At 36.5% G+C, this 20,878-nt stretch overlaps 1 protein-coding gene across 3 annotated transcripts; it reads right to left on the minus strand.

The window, feature by feature from the left end:
• Positions 1-348: 348 nt before the first annotated feature.
• On the minus strand, positions 349-19,808 carry pusl1 (pseudouridine synthase like 1). Of its 3 annotated transcripts, XM_083534276.1 has the most exons (9): positions 19,610-19,771; positions 19,468-19,525; positions 16,762-16,949; positions 12,158-12,310; positions 10,202-10,372; positions 2,402-2,456; positions 1,665-1,827; positions 1,522-1,579; positions 349-1,425 (listed from the first exon to the last, which is right to left on the minus strand). In XM_083534276.1, the coding sequence occupies exons 1-8, from the start codon at positions 19,672-19,674 to the stop codon at positions 1,548-1,550; spliced, it is 885 nt and encodes a 294-aa protein (XP_083390402.1). In that variant the 5' UTR covers positions 19,675-19,771; the 3' UTR covers positions 349-1,425; positions 1,522-1,547. The 3 variants fall into 3 exon arrangements, 2 of the variants coding, with proteins under 2 accessions (XP_083390402.1, XP_083390403.1); XR_014532248.1 differs by having other exon boundaries at positions 349-1,579; positions 2,425-2,456; XM_083534277.1 differs by having other exon boundaries at positions 349-1,579; positions 12,158-12,307; positions 19,610-19,808.
• Positions 19,809-20,878: the final 1,070 nt, after the last annotated feature.

Here is a 20,878-nt window from a genome sequence, read left to right on the forward strand (position 1 = left end):
ACATGAAGTGCTTTAATTAACAAGTCAATATGCAACTGACTGTGAAATGTTCGCTTTACAATAGTCAAAGTTCATTTTGTTTTGTTTTTCCCCCCTAAGTGAGTCATTCATCAAACAGAGCCTTAGCTGAGGTGCCAACACTACTGACAGGCAAAAAGAATAATAAAAAAAAAACTTTATAAAGGTAAAAGATTTTTTTTTTTTTTTTTTTTCTTTTCTTTTCGCTTAAGTATTGCTAAATTCTACAGTCCTGGCATTCTTTTGTATTTTCCTCATCCTTTCTCTCTGAGTGAAGTTTTCTTTTTTTTTTTTTTTTTTTTTTTTTAAAGCTCGATTTTGTTGTCCGTGGAAGCAAAAAAGCGTTATATAAATCATTGGGCATTTTTTTTTTTCTTAATCAGTATAAGCTTCATTAGGAAAAAAGGCTTCATGCAAAAAAAAAAAAAAAAAAAAACATTCCTGCTTGACATCAGGGTTTTAAAATTTTTCATGTCCATCTTGATTAGGTTCGTGTTTACACAAGCTGCATAGCATGCAAAAGGACTCGGAACTGAAATAAAAACGGATTCTGTGTGCCGAGGTGTTCATATTCAGCTCAAAACATTTCCTGACGTGGCCTCTCCCTTCCCTCGAACGTTTATAACTATTCAGGATGCTGCGTGGTGACACTCGAATGCTTTTCTCTTTCGAATAAAATAAAAATAAAATATATATATCGCTTTAAACGAATGTGGTGTCTTCACGTCCCCAAGGATGACACAAACAATATGCAACACTCCGACTTTTATAAGACACATGATGTACGTGTGACTGGATTTTTTCAGAACGTATTATAGACTATTCTAGTATGTGAGGCTACTGTGTGTTCTGAATCCTTCTTGTCCTAGAAATACAGTGACATGCCGAATAGTGTGTGTGGTGATAACATGTCTGAACGGTATTATAATGGTAGAATAAAACTTGAGAAATTATTCCTAAGCGATCTCATATGTATAAGCTCTATCTATCTATCTATCTATCTATCTATCTATCTATCTATCTATCTATCTATCTATCTATCTATCTATCTATTAAAGAATACGTCACAACATGTATCCGCCTACATTTGTGGTGTATAATTATTCAATCATATATACGTTATATTACATATTGTACGTTTCTGCGATTGTCATTGCAGGCAAGCAGTTCCTCACTCTACAGTTGGTAATAGTGTTACACTGATCCCTACTCTCCTTTAACCTTTCCAATGAATTGCTCATGATTTTTTTTATTTCTTAGTATTACACAGGCCTAGTGATGTATAATGCTGTGGAATGTAAAACCACCTACATTATAGTGTAGTGTAGTAAAGTACAATATAATCGGTTGCTCCTTAACTTTCCTTTTGTAACTTTCCTTTTGCCCCAGCCCCCTTTCTTGTCTTCCCTGTAGCAAAAAACCTTACAAAACACACTGGAGGCTTCTTCCATACATGTTTAATAGAAAATGTATTTACTTTTTACACATATTTATACATGTTACCATGTATGCTGCTTTCTCCTTGATATTCAGTCAGCATCCCCTCTGTATGACTTCATATCTGTACAGACACATTAAAAAGCAATGCTTAGGATTTTAACTTGTGATGAGATGAAAATCTACAGGAAGAAAGGTGGAGCCTTTACCCAAATCCTTATACTCCACATTTATCAGGAAGAGGCCGTAGGGTGGAGCTGCCATGTTTTGAGGGTAGACCAAGGAGTCCCTGGTGTCTAACAGATCTTGAACCTGTCTGACAGAGAGCTTACCCTGGCCGACTGCAACCAGCGCCCCCACCATCCTCCGCACCTGAGCCGATGGAAATGATCTCTGATTAACTTTCATAGATTTCACTTCAGAATGTTGTACAGTGATAAATAAATGCATTATACTCTCTCAAATCAGTGATTTGAAAATTTAGGCAGCCTCCCAATAGATAGTGAAGTTTTGTTGTAGAGAATAACAGCACCGAGTCATTTCCTGTAAGGTCAGAGATGAATCTTGGTTTACTTCTCCTTCAATCAATATTTTTAGCTTTTTAATATTATTAGGCTTTTGTGGCTCCTGCAAGAACACATTTAATAAATAAAAGCAGTGGCCATAATTTGGTCATATATTATTGGAAGAGGCGACCATTTTTTTGTGCTAAAATATCAACACTCAGAACTCACATCATTAATTTCTTTCTGTATGAAACTAACTAAATGGACTAAAGTTTTCGGACACATTCAGTAGTGCTGCGTGATGTGCAGAGACCAGGGGTTGGTTGTGCTTTAATTCCTTCTTCATATATTGTGAATCAGATTGTTGCCGTTTCTAATTTTGAACACAAGGGGGCGCACAGCATACACTTTTGCTTTACCGAAACAAGAGCAATACTCACTTGTTTGTATAAAAAGGACCTACTTTTAAACGTGAGCTCCCAGAATTGGACGTCTCTGCGAACATAAAACAAAAGCAAATAAAAGTCAGAGAATGATCTATAAACCTCAGAAGTATAATTGCCTTCCATAAACATGAGAAAAATAATTAGCTATTAAATCAGTGTAAATTTTGGCTCCAATATGAAAAATAAGACAATATGTATTTTCCTCTGCTTTGTGACAGTCATTTGTATAAATCTCTCCATAACTTAAAACTAAAAATACATTTATCTATTTTTGCTCCCTACATTGTATAATGCTATAAGCCTCTTTTACTATTCAGCAACATTTACCCTTCAGCTTGAATACAAAACTACAGTTGCAACCTTTAACCATGCACAGGCAGTCGACTGACTGGTTAAAAGCAAATGCCAATGCAAATTAATTACGCAGTATGAGTCATATCACAGCACTTCAACTAGCAAAGTAACCAACTGTGCCATAACCCGATAATGTCCCTATACAATGATCTCCAACTGATCCTTTTAGGCAGTAAAACATTTCATTCAAAAGTTAAACTTGACAAAAAAAAAAATGATTTGATATATGAGGCATCATTTCATATTCAAGGGCAGAGCTGACTCAAGAGTTTTCTTCTTTCGGCTGCTCCCATTAGGAGACGCCACAGCGGATCATCCGTCTCCATACTAATTCATCCTCTACATCTGCCTCTTTCAAACCAACTACCTGCATGTCTTCCTTCACCACATCTATAAACCTCCTCCTTGGGCTTTCTCTTTTCCTCCTTCCTGGTGGCTCCATCCTCAGCATTCTCTTACTGATATACTCCATGTCCCTCCTCTGCACATCTCAATCGGGCCTCTCTTACTTTGTCTTTAAAATGTCCTACATACACTGTTCATCTAATAAACTCCGTCCATCGTCGTCACTCCCAATGAAAATCTCAACATCTTCAGCTCTGCTACCTCCAGCTCCACCTCCTGTCTTTTACTCAATGCCACTGTCTCTAAACCATACAACATCGCAGGTCTCACCACAGTCCTATAAACTTTCCCTTTTACTCTGTCCATCACCACTGCAAACATGAAAGGGCTCAGAACCGATCCTTGATGCAATTTCACCTCCACCATGACCCAGTCTGTCGTTCTTACTGCACACTTCACTGCTGTCACACTGTCCTTATATATGTGCTGCACCACCCTCACATACTTCTCTGACACACCTGACTTCCTCATACAATACCACAACTCCTCTCTTGGCACCCTGTCGTACGCTTTCTCTAAATCCACAAACACACAATGCAACTCCTTCTGACCTTCTCTATACTTCTCCATCAACATTCTCAAAGCAAATAATGCGTCTCTTCTCTCAGCCTGGCTTCCACTACTCTTTCCCATAACTTCATGGTATGACTGAGCAACTTTATTCCCCTGTAGTTACTGCAGGTCTGCACATCTACCAGCAGACTCCATCTCCATTCCTCAGGCATCTTCTCACCTTCCAAAATTTTTGGAACATTTTGGTTAAAAACTCCACTGCCTTCTCTCCTTAACATCTTCATGCTTCTACCAGCATGTCATCTGCTGCTGCATCTCCTTGTACTCCCGCCTACATTTCTCGTCATTCTGTCGATCCCAATTCTGTTTCGCCAACCTCTTCTTATGCTTTCCTGCATGCCCTCATTCCACCACTACATCTCTTTGTCTTCCTTTCTCTTTCCAGATGTACCACACCAAGTAGCTTTCTATCTGTCTCCCTTATCACTTCTGCAGTAGTTGCCCAATCATCCAGCACCTCTTCACCACCACCGAAGCCCCTGTCTGACCTCTTCCCTGAATCTCACACTACAGTCTTCCTTTAGTTTCCACCATCTTGTTCTTTTCAGTCCTCACTCCCCTCTTCTTCTTCACCTCCAAAACCATCCTACAGACCACCATCGCAATCACACAGACCACATACAATTGCCATGTAAAACATTTGCACCCAAGTCTCCATCAGTGAACAGTTGATGACCTCAACAATGATGGAAGTATAATGAATGGACATTTAGTGTCACCCATTTAAGTCTAATTCTTCACAAGGTTTCTTCCTCATAACCATTGCAGGTTGTTTTATCTTACCACTGTCACCACTGGCTTGCTCATAGGGATACATTTATAGGGACACATTTATAATAGTAAAATTTATATTGAGACAGTGCCCATTGTTAAAAGTGCTATACAAATCAAATTGAAATACTAAATTTACATTGAACTTTACATTAACAGCAAATTCTTTTAACATCAATAATTAATACATATTTTTAAATATCACTTTTAAATGTGCTCAGGGCTAAATGAATATTTATGTTTCCATGATCACTATTAGCTGATGTGCTCATGCCTTGTTTGAATATTAAATCAAGCAGATGGCCTCAGCATCGTGCTGTGCTCCTTTAGAAAGTCACACATGAGAAAGCACCTGCATGACCTCCATGACCTAAAAGGTAGACAATGTTTATCTTTGTTGGAAGAAATTTTATTTATTTATTTTATTTGGCACTACAGGTTTATTAAAGCTGAAATTATGTCACCTGGATAAAATTTGATACAGTGTGCTTTTAAAAAAAATAATAATAATAAAATAAATGCAATCATGATGCTGTATCTCTGCACAGACTGCATGCTGATGCAGCATCTTCACCTTTAACTGAGGCTGTGAACCAATTTTTGTGACAGTGCCACCTACTGGTCAAAGTTATAACAATATGCCCAAAATGCATTTCTCCACCTTCAAATCGTTGCCAAATCACAATATTTGATGAGTGTTTTCAGACGCATGTTGAACCTCTTCCCCCCCCCCCCCCCCCTTGTGGTTAAGAACTGTAATACTGAGTGAATGTTCACGAACGTCTGAAATTCAGGACACATCATCTACAGACCAAGTCAGACAAAAAATATCATATAAGTTTCGAACACTCCAAACAGTTTGCCCGTAATGGTCCAAAGAAACCGACAGCAAAGCTTCCACAAAAAGGATGTAAGGTTATTTCTCAGCAACTACTTTGTGACAGTGCCACCTACTGGTCAAAAGTTACAACAACGAACAAAATGTATCGCCCCTCTTACAAAACGTTTCTTCACCATAACTGATGTGTTTTCAGGACCATGCCTTGGATGAAAACAAGAACTGCTGGGATTGCGCCCCCTTGTGGCTAAGAACTCTAACAACTATTACTTTTTCTTTACCTCGTTTGAGGATTTTGAATGTACACAGTTTTCTGTCATGAATGCTCAGCATTTGAAATTCAGGTTCACTTTCATGATAATTATGTTGGATTTGTCGCAAACATCAATCACCACCACATCATCTACAGACCAAGCAGGACAAAAGTTATCAAGAGTTTCGAAACAAAAAAACCCTGTTTGCCCACAATGGAACAAAGAATCCGACAGCCAATCTGCCAAAAAAAAAACAAAAAAACAGGATGTCAGGCTATTTGTCAGCACACAACTTTTTAAGCATGTCCTAAAGCTACACCAGTTTTTGTGACAGTGCCACCTACTGGTCAAAAATTATAACATGTACAAAATGTATAGCTTCACCTACAAAGCATTTGGAGTCTTCACCATAATTTATGAGGGTTTTCAGGACCATGCCTTGGACGTAGCCACTGACTGCGCCCCCTTGTGGTCAAAAACTGTAAAAAAATTATAATTCCTGTATAATAAAAGTTTCTTTCGGCTTCTCCTGTTAGGGGTCGCCACAGCGGATCCTCCGCACGTTTGATTTGGCATAATTTTTTTCGCTGGATGCCCTTCCTAACGCAACCCTCCCCAATTTATCCGGGCTGGGGACCGGCACTGAGAGTGGCTGGGGATGGTTCCCTGACCGGGGATCGAACCCGGGTCGCAACAGTGAGAGCGCTGCATCTTAACCACTATACCACCAGGGGACCAATAATTCCTGTATAATATCTGAAGAATTTATGCTGTGTTTGTAGCTCAAAAGTATACAGAAGAGAATTAACACCAACATCTAAAATTTAAGTTCCCTTCATGTGAAACATTTTGGGTATTGTGAAACTTTTCTCTTCCTGCAAAATCTATTCAATTAATACCGAGATTTTCATACCAAACAGGACAAACTTATCATTATGAATACTCCATAATAGGCCAACGAATCTGTCATTGAAAACACCAAACAGGTAGTGAGGCTCAGCAATGATTTTGTGCATACACATAACTTAGTTGGTATTGTCAGAACCACACCCTGAGAATAAGCAACAAACGACAGCATAGGTATCTTGTTAAGTAACCCATGTAGCTGTGTGGCTTCAGGTGTTTGAACTCCCTGGTTTAAACCCACACCCTAAAATGTTTGTCCTGAGTGCCAAGAAAGGGATGAGTCCCAAATGTAGGATTAAATCCTTTAAAAAAGGCTGCGTCTTCAAAATTCTTAGTGGTATAGTGGGTTGAGTGTGTGCATGTGTCTGTTCTATTGCTGTGCTCAAGTTCAAATCCTGTCTTATGCATACTTAATGTTAAATCCAAAAGCAGGTTCTGTCAAATTAATAAAAAATCCTTTTTAAAAGCTGTTGCTCAGTAAATTAAGGCCAGTGCATTTTTTTGGGAAGTCATGTTTTTATTCCTGTATCAGGTGATATAATTAATTCTGTAATTATCTTTCCTCAGCAATAGGAAAGATAATTCTCTGCTGGGGAAATAGTAAAATAAAATAAACCCCTACAGAAAGATGTCAGAGCATTTGGCTCAGTGGATTAATGCCAAAGATACTTTTAACATATTAAGCAGGTTTTATATCATACAGGGGATGGCAGTTCTTTTGTAACTGGCAGTAACTCATTATCAGTACATATGATCCATTTATTAAGACAAAAATCCAAAAAGCAAATATAGTTATAGTCATTCTGTGGTGTAGCGGTTAGCATTGTGGTTTCTCATATCTGACATCTCTGGTTTGAATCTGAGCTTTAACTTTTATTTGTTGTTCTTTTGGGTAGCTAGAACCATGAGCTGTTTATAAAGACAAAAGTCCAATAAGCACTAATACTCTATGTGTTTGGTAGTGTAGTGGATAGCATTGTAGTCTCTCATGTGTAACATCCCTGGTTTGAGGTTTTTTTTTGTGTTATTGTGCATGAGCTTTTTTTAAAGACAAAAGTCCAACAAACAAACAAACAAACACAAATTCACTGGTGGCACAGCGGTTAGAGCTTCAGCCTCTCGTACATAACAACACTGGTTTGAAGCCTACCTTTAGTTGTCATTTGTTATTATAGTTTAAGAAAAAAATAGAAAAAGTCTTTAAAAGAGAGTGTAAGTGTGAGATTCTGTGGCTTAAGAGGATGAGCTTTGCCTCTGGATTGAGAGGTTGTTGGTTCGAACTACAACCATGGCCAACGGTATCGGAGGGTGAAACAGAAATGGTTGTATGGACAATTGTTCATTGCTGAAGGTATCGGAGGGCGTAAAGAGAAATGGGCAAAGGTATCGGAAACCGTGAGTTGAAACAGAAATGGTTGTCTGGACAATTAGGCATCGCTGAAGGTATCGAAGGGTGTAAATAAAAACGGTGATATAGCAGGTGCAAAATGGCTGAAGGTGTCAGTGACTCTGACCTAGAGCAGAAACACATATGGGCTCAAAACCCCAGCCAGGTCTCAACAGCCAAAGTAAATTCAGAAACATCTGCCCTAAGATTGGCTGAAGGTGTCAGAAATTGTGGCTCGTACAAGTTGTAAGGAAGGATAAGAATGGCTGATGGCACCAAACGGCAGCCACTCAAAGAGGAAATAATAGGTGGGGAAAAACACCACAGGAGATTGACAAGGAGGAGGAGCTGCAAAGACTTCCTAATTATATGTAAAAGCTTATTTTTTAAATAATCCTTTTCTTTTTGGACTTCTAAGCATTCCTTTCTCCACACCCCACCTTCAACTCCAACCTCCCTTCCATCCTCTCCACACAACTCACTCAGTGTGAGGTAGAGCTGGATTTGAACCAGCAACTTCAAGGGCAAGGCCTTTGCCAGAAGATCACCAAGTCTTAACCCAGGCCTTAACCCACTGAGCCATCAGGGCTGACAGATAAAAACCTTTTTTTGGGGGGTTTATCTTCTGTTATCAAATCATCGCCAGAACACCTGCACAGAATATTAAACCTAATTACAATTCCAAAACTATTATTCTGTCTGTTTTTAATACTAAAAAATAAATTTCCTGACTAAAAAACAATCTGATTTTATTAATCTAAGATGCTGTGTCCATTCACCATACAAGTCCCTGTTAACTTTGCTATTATGGAAACTTTGGAAAATAAAGAATTAGCACTAGTACCTGAGTACTTTCTGATGGATCAGAATTGAGACTTCAACAGTGCTGTGGTAAATCAGATCTTTGAAGACAGGGCCTTTTCGGACATGATGATTCTAACCATAAAAGCGTTAAAGTGTTATGAATTTATACAATATTTTAAATAATAAATAAATCAACACTAAAACTTCAGTGAAAGATTCCCTTTAATACCCTGAGGCACACTGATGCGATGGCAGGCTTCACTGCCTGCCTTCAAAGCAGCGTGTTGCCTCCGCTCGCACTGAGAGTCACGCCTGCATCCAAAATCAGACCTGCCCAATACCTGTTGTCTAGCAACGGTGCTCAAATGCAACCTCATATTTTGCAACTCCTACTCCCGAAAATGTCACCATCACCAACCGCTCGCCCTCGCTACCTCAACCTGCACATTATTATGCAGTATGAACAGGAAATAAAAGCTCAGTGTTGACTGAAGCAGATCATTTTGAACCACAATAGTGAATATTATATTCGGCTCATGAATGCACTAAAGCCTGGTGTATAAATATCACAGACACAGAATCCTGTCTCACAGTTTGTGTCAAAATATTTTGTTCGAGTCTATTTAGCAGAGAATATTTTAAAGAAACTCCTGCTGATCTAACCTACATACATCAGATTCTATATGTGAATTCGATGATCACTTTATTAGTAAATTTTTTACATTTCTTAATTTCTTAATTTTTTTTTTAACAAAAAACTACAAAATTATTAGGATCGTTTGTGTATTGATAAAAAAAATAATAATAATAATCCACAATTTCAAAAAATGATTCATGCTTTTATTACCCATCGATATACTCAACACAAGCACCAGTAAAACAAAACAGCAAAGATGTGAATGTAGTAATCCAATAGTTAAGGTTCCACAAATATAACAAATATCCAATAAAGAATTTTTGAGACGATGTGAAAAGCAAGGTAGCTTTAGGCACTGTTCGCACCATATCTATTATCTAAAATCTGAAGGTGTATTTTAATGGTAGAACAAATGATTTATAGTGGACACAGTGTAGTTTTTATTCTTCATGACTAAGTGAAGCAAAAATTCTTGAAATATGCTTTAAAATCCCTTATATTTAAAAAGTATTCACTGTCCCATGGTCTGATGCCATGTTTTTGTTGAACTGCTGGTTTCCCAATTTCCATTTTTAAAGTTATCCAACACTGTATGGATGAGATGAACAGTTAGCAGATAATGCATTTCTAATTCCATGTGAATTAATTCCATGCATGCCCCCGCAAAATCCTATAAGCTGTTTTACAGTTACCTCACATATAAAATAATTCTATTAAGAATATATTAACTTTTCCATTTACTGAATAGAAACGGCTATCATTGTTTTCAAACATAGCCGTGCGCCCCTAGTTGGTGAAGGCAAATTTGGTGTCTAGATTACAAAGAATGCCCAGGATGGGACTCGGTGGAGATGTGGAAGTGTACCTGTGGAAGTGGCGCTGGCTGAAGGAGAGGCCTAGCTGCACCTGCACCAGCTCCATGGTCTTTACTGGGTTCTTGAATGGAGCGTCTGAGCTGAGTGCACGGAAGGTGCTGAAATCGTGGGTGCCCTGTAACATGGCTCCAGCCTCTTGCATGGCATCGACATTGAGCTCCCTGCATATTAATTATACACAAATATAATAAAAAAACTTTTCATATGTATATTTGAATATGTTGATGAGATAGTTAGGAACAGCACTGGTGAGGAAACTGCTTTTGCTGCTGATTAAAGGAAGATCAAAGTTGTGGAACTTAACATTAAATTAAACTACAAATGGATAAAAATTTATGATTTTTTTCTGTGCATTATTAGAATAAAAACATTAATTGTTGGTAAACTGATGAGATGTAAGAAATAAAACACTACTAGATTTGTGCTCATTCAGCTACAAGGGCATTAGTAATACCAAGTACTGATGTAGTGTGAGGAGGACTGTGGTGCAGTCAGAGTTCCAATTCATTCGAAAGTTGTTCTGGTAATGCTACCACATGCAAAGACATTCTATACAATTGTCTGCCTCCAACTTTGTGCTAAAATTTTGAAGAGAAGAACCACATATGGCTGGAAAAGGCAGGTGTCCCAATACTTAGCTATATTGACAAAGGCAAGCTTTAAAACATATAAATTTTAAGATGAATGACTGAGGCACCCAGATGTGTAAATCTCTCTGCATAAATGATGCATCTGTGGCACTGGTTCTTTTAATTTTGAAACAAAATATTAAAATCAAAGTAACATAATGCACGTATGTAATTAGATTATGACACACAGTCTACTGGTTTTGCCACAACAATTCTACATCTAATAACAGTCCCATTGAACAGCCCTGGTTTGTACAGTGTTCGGTGCTGCGATAAAAAAAATTCACAATAAGTTTTAACGCATATCTCCACGTTTGTTGAAAGACTGCAAGTCTGAAATGTCTGTGAGAATCATGCTGTTATATTTTTCTTATATATTGTATCCCTGGGATGTTTTCTTGGGATAGAAAAAGAACTATTTAAAGTTTTAAAGTCAGTAAAGTCAGATGAGGAAAGTCAAAAGAAAGAGATAAAAGTAAAATAGTTGTTTGGAATCATGGATGATTGCTAATAAAAAAAAAAGAGGAATGCATGCATGTTAAAATAGCGTGTGTGCATGTGTGGGAGACTGAGACAGAAAGAGAGAGGGAAAGAGAGACAGACATTTGTGTGGGTGTTGTTTTGCGTCACTATAGCCTGCAGCTTATGCTGCCCTACTTAATCCAAAAAATTGAAAGAGCGAACAAGATGTTTGAAAAAAAGATGTTCAGGCAGCAGCCTAAAATTCAAGACACCATGCCAAGTCTTTTACCCATCAGACTCAACATCTGCTTTATTTCCACTGCTTTCCTTTGCTATTTAATTGAGGCTAATTGTGTATAATACACACACACACACACACACACACACACACACACAATTTATAATATATATTATAGTTTATATTAAATGTGTATAATTTATACATACATACAAACTGTATTATACAGACTTCAAGGTCATTATTATCATTTTCATCATTATATCTCTCGAAACATGCAGTTTAGCCGCAAAGGCATGTCTCAGGTTTTCACATCCACATAAACTCACTCATCTTTTCTTTTTGCATCATTTACTGTTTCTCATGTGTTTATTATTCATGTGTCAGCAAAGTGTCTGCTGTGCACTTGCTCTCTCTCTCAGAACTCTCGAATAAACTAAAAAAAAAAAAAAAGGACAAAAAATAATAATATCTTTGGATACTCTGATGATAAATATAAATTTATTTGTGCATGTTTATTTGTATCGACTCCCGTGAATACACGGGTTAATTAAAAGCAACTTGATTCCACCTTGGCAAGCGAGTAAATATTTTTTTAAAAGTACTGCGGAACTCACGTGTCCTGTAACGTCCAGCACAAATCCTTCTCGGTTATGGGCAGTTCAGTATGACGGCGAACTCCTGTGGCCAAGCGGTAGACGTAGGTTCTTGATAAGGCACGGTAGCGGGCGTGAAAGTCATTCGGGACACAGCAAACTCTTGTGATTCTGCTTAAGATAAAAAATAAAAAAAAGTGAGCATAAATTAAAACATTTCTAAATACAATAAGAAGAAAGGTAAATGTTTTGCACATTAATCCTGTTCCAATTTTTCTCTCATGCAAGAAATAATGTTAATATCAAAATATATTTGGAGATTTATTTAAATTTGTTCTTGACCTGATTGACAATTTTTAGGTTAACACTCTACAGAGTCAGTGAATCTCATTACATTTTCGTTTATGCCATTTGGCAGACATCGGTATTAAAGTCTTTATCTCATTTATATCAATTGAGCAGTTAAGGGATAAGGCCTTTCTCAAGGGCCCCAGAGGGAGCAGCTTGGTGGAGCTGGGATTTGAACTTGTGAATTCTGATCAGAAGTCCTGGTCAATCAGAAGCAGTGGTTATTGAAGTGGCAGCTCAGTGGACTGAAGTGGAGTAATTGTACTTCTGATAGGCAGGCTATGATTTTAAAATCCCAGCTCCATCAAGCTGCTGCCTCTGGTCCCTTGAGCAAAGCCCTTAACACTCAACAGCTTAGGTGTACAAATGAGATCATTATAAGTCACCCTGAATAAGGCTTTCTGCCAAATGCCATAAGTGACAACAGGAACTTTTTTTTTTTTTTTTACTTTACAACATTTAACTACAAATTGTCAAATGTATGCGAACACAATGCACATAAAGACATTTTAAAAATTGTATTTACTTGTAAATTGCTGTGGTCTAAGAGGAATAAAATGCACCTGTTTAACACACCAACATTTTTTGTTAAACATATTCATGTTATTGCCTTTCATTTACAGCATGCTGTTTACATCTGAGATACTTATAACATTTGCAACCAAGGTCCATTTTAGCCGTAAGAAATTCTACAGATTTTCTCAGTACAGATTTATTTTTATCAACACAATGTTAAAATATTGTGTGTACACAACACTGTTCAAATATTATTTGTACAATAATAAAATGGCAGTTTAATGGATGCATGGAGATTTCGGCTGCTAAACTTTCCACTCATAAAACGTTTTATTTAAAAAATATATTAACTTTAATTAGATTCAAGCTATTTATAGGTCTTTAGAGATTTCAGGCCAAGACAAACATGCTAATAAATATTATTATAAATTAAAAACAGGATAATAATTAAAAATTATTATAAACGACAAATAAATAGATGGTGATTTCTAGACTTACAGACATTAAGGTTTACCTTCATGGATCCAACCTTAACTTGTTACCATTGATCATTATTTAATAAGATATATTTACCAAATAATATAAAAACTCAAAGAATACAAGATATTACCTTGCAAATAGCAAAGCATTTACATTGCATATATAACATTACATTAAATTAACACCCTCCCGCTCGCAGTTAAAATAATTTTGCCATTCATTAAATGTTGACTCGAGATCCAGTCATGATTCCTTGTGCACACACATAGCATTTAGTCTACATTAAACATTTATACAACACAATCCCATGAGGCCTTTAAAGCGGGCTCTCGTGTCTATCACCACGTCACCAGAAACCCCATTGAACATGAATAAAGAGTTCACAACAAGCTGACATTATTACCCGCTATTGGGCTTCTATTCAGGAGAGGTAATTGAAATTAATGAGTTCGAATGCAACCAGGCATATTGGGATCAGATTTAAAGGGCTTGTTGACATGGACTACACACACCTACTCAACTGCAAATCAAGCATCATACAGGGATAAGAGTTTCACGCATGATTCATTTTCATACGTGCTTTGGGCCTGAAAATACAATGATTGATGCTACACAAAACACAAAGAAAAAAAGAAAAAAAAAAAAAAAAAAAAACACTGCATAATAAACATCTAAATTCTCAAACCTGGTTCTAGATATCATACAGCACATCATTTGACATGGGACACGATATTATATTTATTATTTACACAGACATAGAATGAGGTTAACCATGTAACTGTTCCAGCTTCCCTTATCCTGTACCTCAATCAAATCCATGCCATCTATAAACAGAATACAACACAGTATTTTCCAGAAATATAATCCCTAAAGCCTACCTGAAATCAAACACAAAGCATTAATGAAGTTTAATGCTTCTTTAGACCCTGCATTGAGACTAGCAGATCTAGTCTAGAAATACCCATTTTGTAAGGCAAAACATTTCCTATATTAAAATGTAAAACTTGTAACATATGCAACTGTAAAAAGTGTCTAACCCACACACAAAATTCAATTCCAGGTTCAATTCCTAACCATCTGAACAGCATTTCTTTATCCTTTCCATGCTAAATGTTGAACAACATCCTGACCCAAGTCTATGCAAAATATTTTTAGTGCCGAAAACACATTACATGACACAGCTTGCTTGCCAAAACATAAACACCCCTAACTAATCTAACTATTTGACAAAAGGCATGTTTTCAGGAGATGCAGAGACGATAGGAACGGCATCCGAGTATGAAGGGGGAACGAGACGGAAAAATCTGATGTGAGAAAGAAGAAAGCAGCACTGAGATGAAATATGGTCATTACAGCAGTTTGAACATATTTCAGTTGCTGGGTCATGCTGTTCATCTGCAAGCACATGCAGTGTAAATTTAAGAGATGTTTTAAAAGTCAAACGTTACAGACATCAAGACTTCTCTGTTGTCTCTTTTTATATATACTGACTGGATTATTACTAAACATTCACCACCTAAATGCAAATAAAAACATAAAAAAAGAAAATATTTAAAGAAAAAAAAAAATTAAAAATTGAGTGTACGTATATATATATATATATATATATATATATATATATATATATATATGTATATATATATATATATATATATATATATATATATATATATATATATATATATATATACGTACACAAAAAATATATATAATCATAACCATGATCCTGGATCAGCTACAAAATGCATGTGAACACCTGACCATATGAAAAAACATATCCAGTCCAACCCAATGAATTACAATTCCAGAACGTTCATGTTGTGTAACAAGCTTATTAAAATCTCTAACGCTTATTACTGCCAAAACCATGTGCTGGAGGGCCAGATTCATAATGAGATTTGTGTTTCCCCTCTTCAAAGAGCTCATAAATAAAGGCCTCAGATTGAGTTCATGAATAAATCAGGCTTGTTAAATAAATAAATCAGGTGTGAATGTTAAACTTTACACTGCATAACCTAACGGCAGTGAAGCTTGAAAATATTGGTCTACATTGTTCAGTACCTGCTCCTCAAAGGTCGGAAAATAGAGTACAGGTGTCCAAGATGCAGTACCGATATAAGACATGGTGTCCTGTGTGTAGTACTGATATGAAACATGGTGTCCCAGGTGCAGTACTGACATGCACTATAAGTGTAGCGGTAGGGATGCACCTATCAGGTAGTTCACTAATTAATGTTCAGTGTTTCAATGAGCAGCGATTAGGAGGCAAGGGCTGATCTAAACTGTAAAAGAAAAAAAGGAAGATAAAAAGCTGTTTAATATTCACAAGCCTGCTTCCTGACTCCTTATTTTCCTTGCAATCACAGGGGTCTCAAAATAAGATTTTAAAGCCAACATGTATATTGTTGCAGGAAAAAAGGATCTACAACTGTATTATGCACCTCATAGAACTTATTCCTCACCATTGCATACTTTTTTTCTCCCTTTACAGTTTAACATGTGCCTGAAAAACAAGTAAATTCCTGTTATCACTTACGTAATATATATATATATATATATTTTTTTTTTAATTATTATTTTTTTTTTTTATTTATTTTAACTCCACCAGAAAACATTTAACATTTGATGTACTGATGTGCCAATTCTCAAATCAAGTACCAAATTCCACCATGATGCACACATCCGGCAATTAAAATCATCCGTGTGGAAACAGCAAAAGTTCAGTTTGGTGTCCTGATAAACTTTTTTTCGGCTTCTCCCAACAGGGGTCGCCACAGTGGATCATCCGCATGTTTGATTTTGCACATTTTTTTAACTCTGGATAACCCTTCCTAATTAAATATTTTAATTGATTGACAGCCCATGTTATAATAAAATTCGCACACTTTCTCTTTATAATACACAGTGTATCATGGTCCTCTAGAACCACAAAGTCCTTCATCCTAAACTCGAACATGTAGGAAAGCCTGCTGTTACAAAACACGGACACTGACTCTTTCCATAAATGGTAAACAAAAAGCATCATGTTTCCATCCCTCCATTAACATTAATGTTTTTCTAAAAAAAAAAAAAAAAAAAAAAAAAAAAAAAAAAAAAAAGATTATTATTAGCCTTCAATGAATTAGAATGTCTATTAGTCCCCATTATGGAGAAATCAGAACATTTCAGATTGAGTTTATTAATATAAACCTACTACACTACTGCAAATGCTGTGCAGAGTGTGACCCTAATTTATCTTTGACAAGGGAAATACAAAATCAGCAGCACTCCGTGCTTCTTACCTGATGGGCTCAGATTTTAAAAAGAAGTTTAAGGCATCAGTCAGGACTTGTTCTGTGAAGGGAGGTTTGTCTCCTCTGCGCTGGATGTCTAAATGTGCAGAGTTACAGAGCGCATGCACACCCGTGTCTGTTCGACTGGAGATGAACACCGACGCTTCATTTACAGGCTTCAGCCTTCGCACTGCGTTCTAATAAGAAAGAGAACATCAAAGTAAGAAAACTGCCATGTTTAAGTCACAGTACATGTTTCTGAGATATTGATGGTATGACACTATAATTAGAAGCATGAGACAAAAACAGGAATGTTAATCTTTTGCTTTGTATCTTTAAATTGGAAATGTCTGACATTTTTATGTCTTTTTTATTTAAATGTGCTGTTTTAAACTGGATTTAAACATCTGGACACCTTGTGCTTTGCTTTTAACAGTGGTCCCCAACCTTTTTTGCACCACGGACCAGATTAATGTCAAAATATTTTTACGGACCGGTTTAATGTCAGACAATATTTTCAGGGAGCGGCTTTTAGGGGAGGTGGGGGAATACGACTGGTATAAAAACTGGTATTTTTTAAATATAATAATAAACGTGAATCCACTGTGCTGTTTTTTGTTCATTTTGATAGCGTGGGGGTTTCAGTTTAGCGGTAATGTATTGTGTTACTGGCCAAAGCCCCTTTAAGAAGGTAGCGAATGGAGGTAAGACGTGTGACCGAGGCATCATGACATGCATCAAGAGTGAGTCATAGACAGATGTGGCGGAGAGAATCCGGTAATTTTTTTAAATAAACACATCGTTCAGAATCGGATAATAAATAAAAAGGAATAATGTAAGTTATGTATTCTTTCTGTGCGGATCGGTGCCAACTGACCCAGGGGGTTGGGGAGCATTGGCTTTAAACATATTGTGATATATTATTCTCTGCCTGCTAGTGTTTCTGCTGAATTCTCCCACCACATAATACATAACTGCTTTATGCTGTGCTCTCATTCGAACAGCACTTTAAAATAAACTATTAACTTTGAACTGCTTGGTTAAAAGAAAAAGAAATCTCAGCAGTGGAGTTTGTTAATATGATCCATACTGTACATTCTGGTGAGGAAGAGTGTTCATCACATCACATTTAGCAGCATACCCATGCCTGCATTTTTATTAAGGCAAATTTTAGAGTCACTTTGAGGTGACGACAAGGATTTTTCTGACATCTCTATGCCACAATGATTTAACATGATTAGCAAAACACTGAGTCATGTGCAATTCTAAAACACCGCATCAAAGTCGCCGAAGGCTTCAGCAGCGGGAAAAGTGATGCATGTGTGTCTGATGGGAAAATAGTGTCTCATTTCTAAAGACTAGCGTTTATGGGTAATGGCTTTTTAATGAATGAGACTGCAGATGGTCAGACGTTTATACAAATGTCTGATAGTGTGTGTCTAATGCAGAGTGACAAGCATGGGATTTGTCAAGTCACAGAAAAGCAGGCTTCATGGATTTGCAGTTAACCAAGGTTATTATGAGAGGAAATTGACAAAGACCTCCCTGATGCTGCTTTGGAACAAACTGGAAAAAATTGGAAATTGGGGAAAACATAATTATGTGCCTTTTGCTAAATGATCTATAAAATGATCACAGCAATAAAATAAGTCCTTATTTCTTGACAAATGATTTAAAAGAGAAATGAATATGTTCATTTACTCACTTCAAATAAATTTTGATGAGGAGATGGATGATCGCGAATTGGCAGGCAAAAATTGTGTTAACAAATTTGTAACACAATTACTACACAGCAAATATATCTAAATAAAGAAACATTTTATTGTAGAATCACAAACTAGTCACTTTATGTTTATCTGTATTGAGCAAGTCAGAGGCAACAGTGAAAAACTGGGAAAAACTCCCTTGGATGTTATGAGGAAGAAACTTTGAGAGGAAACTCAAAAGGCAACCCATCCTCATCTGGGTGACCCCGAATGACCATTTATTAGAGTTCCATCATTGTTGATATTATTAACTTTTCACTGATGTAATAAACTCTTTATTACAATGGCAGCCCTAAGCTATTGTAATAAACTGTTTACATTATAATTAAGTCCAATGCATGGTTCTTAACCCCCCCACCGTAATCTAATGCACTTAATGGTTTTCATTTGAAGAGAACTACATTAAGAGAAATGACATTCAAAAACAAGCATATCATTTGTTATAGATGTACATGACCTGTGCATGTTTACTGAATTAGAAATAGAACTTGCACTGAACTAGTTTTTTTTTTAATGTAAAAATATTTGTTTCCTCTAGAAATCACTTATGCACATACTTATCTACAGCAACCTGCAAGTAGCCCTTTTTTTCCCATTTCTTGTGAACAAAAACTTTATTTAACAAACAAAACTTGAGCATTTTGATGAACATCTTTTAAGATCCCAAAAATTTTATGGTACAAATATTGTGACCATTTTAAGAGTAACCCTTGAATTGTAGTGCTTTCTCACAGTTATTTTATTATTGCTGTTATTATTGTTTTCAATAATAATAATAATATGAAGAAGAAGAAATATAATAATAATAATAATAATAATAAAAATAATAAAAATATAATTAATATAAATAAAATGAAATAATAATGATCTAAATAATATAATAACTACATTTTAAAAAGATAAATACTTGGTTGTGTTTTATATATATATATAAAACGTTGACACTGACCTCTAAATGATTCTGCACTCCCTGCAGAGGTTGATGTGCTGGAGCCTTCATCACCCCACTGTAATCACAGTCAAATCTTACATAAACATGATTTCTAACACAGCAGTGCATCTCTCCTAGAGAAGATTATCAGCTGTCAGACCTGTATTTGGTTCCGAGGTACTGAAAGAAGATGAGATAGCGAGTAACTGGAGCGATCTGCTGCATGACAGCTCGTGTACTGTATGGGCTTCAGTGTTATCAACTTTCCCGAAAGCGATGACGGACATGAATAACATTTCTACCGAGTTTAATAAAAACACTCCATGATGATGATGATTATGATGAACGAGCGGCACATGCGCGGATAAATTTAAACCACTTCCGGGGTTTGAGAGTTTGACGCCCGATGCAGTGCCTGTACAAAAACATGTGTGTTTACTGTTCTTATCTAAATAAAAAACAAAACAATTTCGTTAATACACAGATTAAGAACAAAATATCGTTTACTTACAGTATTTAATATAATTAAAGATGGACCACAATACGCAACGAAGAAACGAAAAAGGCATATTGATTGTGTTCACCCCGTCTTCTGTCAGGACCCCAGCTAATGGAACGTGTGCTCTTCAGAAAGGTGTAATTGAATAATCAAGAAGTCATATTTTACATTATACTGTATTTCAAAAAGGATTATAATGAGCTTTTGAACTTTTGATACCTTAGGTTTATTCTAAATTTGTTTTTTAATTTATTTTTTTTAGATAATAAATACATAGATAATTGTATTGCCAACTCAGTTGTCATTGGTACACAGCCACGAAATAGAATTCAGCATCTACCTGAAGTGCAAATAGTACTATTGTGCAAACTAATAAGTGCAGATCTTCCTCTTCTTTTGGCTTCTCCCATTAGGATACCCCCCCTGTCCTCTACATCTGCCTCTTTCACCCCAACTACCTACATGTCTTTCCTCACCACATCCATAAACCGCCTCCTTGGCCTTCATCATTTCCTCCCTCCTGGTGGCTCCATCCTCAGCATTCTCTCACCGATATACCCCATGTCCCTCCTCTTCACATGTCCAAACCATCTCGATCTCGCCTCCCTCACCTTGTCTCCCAAACGTCCTACATGCGCTGTTCCTCTAATAAACTCATTTCTAATTCTGTCCATTCATGTCACTTCCAATGAAAACCCCAACATCTTCAGCTCTGCTACCTCCAGCTCCACCTCCTGTCTTTTACTCAATGCCACTGTCTCTAAACCAGCGGTCACCAACCTTTTTAAAACTGTGAGCTACTTCTTGTGTACCAATTAATGTGAAGGGCTACCAGTTTGATACACACAGTTTTGAGTTTGATCTGAAATAACCAATTTGCTCAATTTATCTTTTATTATATGTTATTATTAATAATTAATGATATTCATC

The sequence above is a fragment of the Silurus aristotelis genome, assembly GCF_946808225.1.
Source record: "Silurus aristotelis genome assembly, chromosome: 28".
In the NCBI taxonomy this organism is placed as follows: Eukaryota; Metazoa; Chordata; class Actinopteri; order Siluriformes; family Siluridae; genus Silurus; species Silurus aristotelis.

Bases quoted from the DNA above. Each gene is read 5' to 3' on its own strand.
- pusl1 (XM_083534276.1), bottom strand. From the start codon at position 19,674: ATGCAGCAGATCGCTCCAGTTACTCGCTATCTCATCTTCTTTCAGTAC. The intron at 10,373-12,157 runs GTGAGTTCCGCA...ATTAATATGCAG, and splicing joins TGCTGGACGTTACAGGACAC to GGAGCTCAATGTCGATGCCA. The intron at 1,580-1,664 runs GTAAAGGCTCCA...GTGTCTGTACAG, and splicing joins TGTGGAGTATAAGGATTTGG to ATATGAAGTCATACAGAGGG.